Genomic DNA, 2,895 nt, shown 5'->3' with positions numbered 1-2,895 from the left:
CACTTCCGTTTTCAACACTTTTTGTTTGCTGCATTTGATTTGCTTTTTGTTTGCCGCATTTAATTTCTGCGCGTGTCTTTTCTTTTGTTTGCATGTTTTCTCTTTTGCTGCGCATTTGCACCTGTCGGCCACCGTAGAATCCCCTTTAAATGCAACAATAAGCTCTAGACTGTTGGACCATTCCACCGTGGGAAGACAGTGGATCAGAGACTGGAGGCAACCAGTCTCTGCAGAATGCACAACACACTGACACTCATCCCTGAATCCCTGGTCTGATCAGACCTCTCCAGCCAAACCCGGGGAACCTCAGGGCTCTGCTGCAGGACCTGTACATTCTCTCTAAGAGACCTTGATTTGGCTAATTTCTGCGTCGGTTGTGTGTTTGGCAGTGGAACGATTACTTACGTTTGTGGCGGTATGGAGGTGGTCTTAAACTGCAGGGTGTCCAGCTCCTGGACGCTGCCCCGGCTCACGGACACCGTGGAGTTGGCCAGTCGCATGGCGGCTCTCCTCCGGGCCCGGCGGGGGCAGCAGCCGGTGGAGTTGTTCTGCGCCCCCTGCTGGCTGGATAGAGAGGTGCTACGGCTGGTCCGGAAGCCCACCGACTCGGTCATGCAGAGCTCACTGTAGGTCATCTCATCAGTGAACTCGTGGTTCTGAGAGGACAAGGTGGAGGAAGATACCAATGAACCTTCTAACCGCCATTGAGAGTTTTACTTAATCTGTCAGCTGCTTAGCTTTATTAGCTTCATTAGCTTTATTAGCTCCATAAGCTTTATTAGCTCCATTGGCTTTATTAGCTCCATTAGCTTTATTAGCTCTAATAGTTTCATTATCTCCATTAGCTTTATTAGCTCCATTAGCTTTATTAGCTCCATTAGCTTTATTAGCTCTATTAGCTTCAGTTTCTCCATTTGCTGCATTAGCTCCATCCTGCTCTCATGGTATCGTGTCTTGTTCCTGTGTGGTTTGTGTTTACAATGAAGACCAGCTATGATCAGGAGCATGAACCACAGAGGGTGTAGTTCCTGTAGTTCCTGTAGTTCCTGTAGTTCTTGCCTCACCGTGGTTTTCTCCAGACAGTGAAGCAGGTGGTTGTGCTGATGCTCAAAGGCGGATCTGTTCTTCACACACAGAGCCGTGCTGTCGCTGTCCCGGTCCTGAAAACATGACAGAAACCAGTCAGTCCTCACTTACAACCTGGAACAATCAGTTATCGGTTATTGTTATCGGTTATCAGTTTTCCCAGTGAAGCACATTGTGGGCTTGCAGGTCAGTTTCCAGCTGTTGTCATGGAGGCGGTTGTTTCCTCCTTTATGGTGAGGGAGCCAGAGGTCCAGATGCTCTGGTTCCTCTCTGCTCCACCTCCTTCTGTGGCTGTTTTCAAGTTTCTTATCACATAAGATGAGCAGTTTTCCTCCAAGTTTCTATCTTCCTCCTCCTCTTCCTGGCTCCAGTTAAGCCCTTTTTAAATCCTGGGTTCCTGCTCTGCGCTGCAGGTGGATTTGGACCCATCAGTCTAATCCACCTGAAGAAGCTCCATGAGGATGAGGATGAAAGCAGCCTTCATCAGGCCTGAAATGGTCCGACCCGATGAAGGAGATCCGCTTCAGACGACAGGAAGTCTGAGACCACTGGAGAGCGAACAGCACCAGCTCAGCATGAAGGCTCCAGAACCAGAACCCGACTGGAACCAAAGAGCTCCAGAACCAAAGCTAGAAGTTGAAGATCTGCTGGAAGGACGAGAGCTGGACGATCTCCTGATGGCCTCCATGTCTGACATTCATTTATTCATACTGGTGTATGCTGCAAAGCTGTGTGTGTGTGTGGGTGTGTGTGCGCGCGCGTGTGTGTGTGTGTGTCTCACTCCCAGAGTGTGGTCCTCTTTGTACTGCAGGAAGGCGTTTGCTGTTCCTTTCTTCGCCATGCGGATTCGAGCCAAACGGACTTTCTGTGAACAGAAGTAGGAAAACATCAGCGTCAGAGTCACACTCACACACACACACACACACACACACACACACACACACACACACACACACATCTCTTTTCTTACACTGATATTCTGTCAACCTGTTGTGTTCATCAAACGATTCACATATTATGAACATTTTAGAAAATTAATTTGCAGTTGTACGATTCTGAAAACTACAGTACTGCATGAGGCCCTGCTTCCTGTGGGCGGAGCTACAGGGATGCCGCTTCCTATGGGCGGAGCTACAGGGATGAGGTCAGTTTTCTGACCTGCTGCGCTCTCATCTTGTCGGCTCTCTGGTTCTGGTGGTAGATCCGGCTGAAGTTGGACACGATGACGGGGACGGGCAGCGCGATGACCAGAACGCCGCTCAGGGAGCAGATGGAGCCGAAGATCTTCCCTGCGATGGTGTTAGGAACCATGTCACCGTACCTGCAGAGAGAAGCAGCAGCTCAGAAAGATGCTGGAGCAGGGCTGGGCAGTCCTGGTCCTGGTCCTGGAGGTCCGGAGTCCTGCAGCTCTTAGACGTCTCCCTGTCCAACACACCTGGATCCAACAGCTGAATCTCCTCCTCAGTGCATCAGGTTCTGCTAACAACTCAGTATTTGACTCAGGTGTGTTGAAGTAGAGACACACCTATCGATCGGTCTGATCCATCGATCAGACCGATCGATCAGATCAGACCTGGATTAGTCTGAACAGTAAAATGTCCTCTTTCAGCTTTAGACCCAGAGTTCTTCCTGAGCCCGGCACCACGCCGACCGGCCGGGTCTGGACCTCCAGACTTTAAACTAGAAACTGTTTGATCTCCAGGTTCGGTGTGACCTCACTTCCTGTTCTGTTCACCTCTCACTGTTTACTTCCTGGCTCACACTGTGGCCGACTGCCAGCAGCCATAGACATAATATAAGGATAGACCC

At 50.1% G+C, this 2,895-nt stretch overlaps 1 protein-coding gene across 2 annotated transcripts; it reads right to left on the bottom strand.

Moving 5' to 3' along the window:
- Positions 1-182: 182 nt before the first annotated feature.
- On the bottom strand, positions 183-2,864 carry LOC106941447 (potassium voltage-gated channel subfamily D member 1-like). Of its 2 annotated transcripts, XM_015024483.1 has the most exons (4): positions 2,245-2,605; positions 1,868-1,951; positions 1,065-1,160; positions 183-656 (listed from the first exon to the last, which is right to left on the bottom strand). In XM_015024483.1, exons 1-4 carry the CDS (start codon positions 2,395-2,397, stop codon positions 402-404), a joined length of 588 nt encoding a protein of 195 aa, XP_014879969.1. In that variant the 5' UTR covers positions 2,398-2,605; the 3' UTR covers positions 183-401. The 2 variants fall into 2 exon arrangements, with proteins under 2 accessions (XP_014879969.1, XP_014879968.1); XM_015024482.1 differs by lacking the exon at positions 183-656 and having other exon boundaries at positions 711-1,160; positions 2,245-2,864.
- Between the last annotated feature and the right edge of the window lie 31 nt (positions 2,865-2,895).

The sequence above is a fragment of the Poecilia latipinna genome, unplaced genomic scaffold, assembly GCF_001443285.1.
Source record: "Poecilia latipinna isolate Pla-1442-1.1 unplaced genomic scaffold, P_latipinna-1.0 Scaffold3677, whole genome shotgun sequence".
Taxonomy (NCBI): Eukaryota; Metazoa; Chordata; class Actinopteri; order Cyprinodontiformes; family Poeciliidae; genus Poecilia; species Poecilia latipinna.
The sequence above is the reverse complement of the archived record's forward strand: the minus strand, read 5'-3'. Positions and strand labels throughout refer to the sequence as shown.

Bases quoted from the DNA above. Each gene is read 5' to 3' on its own strand.
- LOC106941447 (XM_015024482.1), bottom strand. From the start codon at position 2,397: ATGGTTCCTAACACCATCGCAGGGAAGATCTTCGGCTCCATCTGCTCC. The intron at 1,952-2,244 runs GTCAGAAAACTG...TTCTGTTCACAG, and splicing joins ACAAGATGAGAGCGCAGCAG to AAAGTCCGTTTGGCTCGAAT. The intron at 1,161-1,867 runs GTGAGACACACA...TCATGTTTTCAG, and splicing joins AAGAGGACCACACTCTGGGA to GACCGGGACAGCGACAGCAC.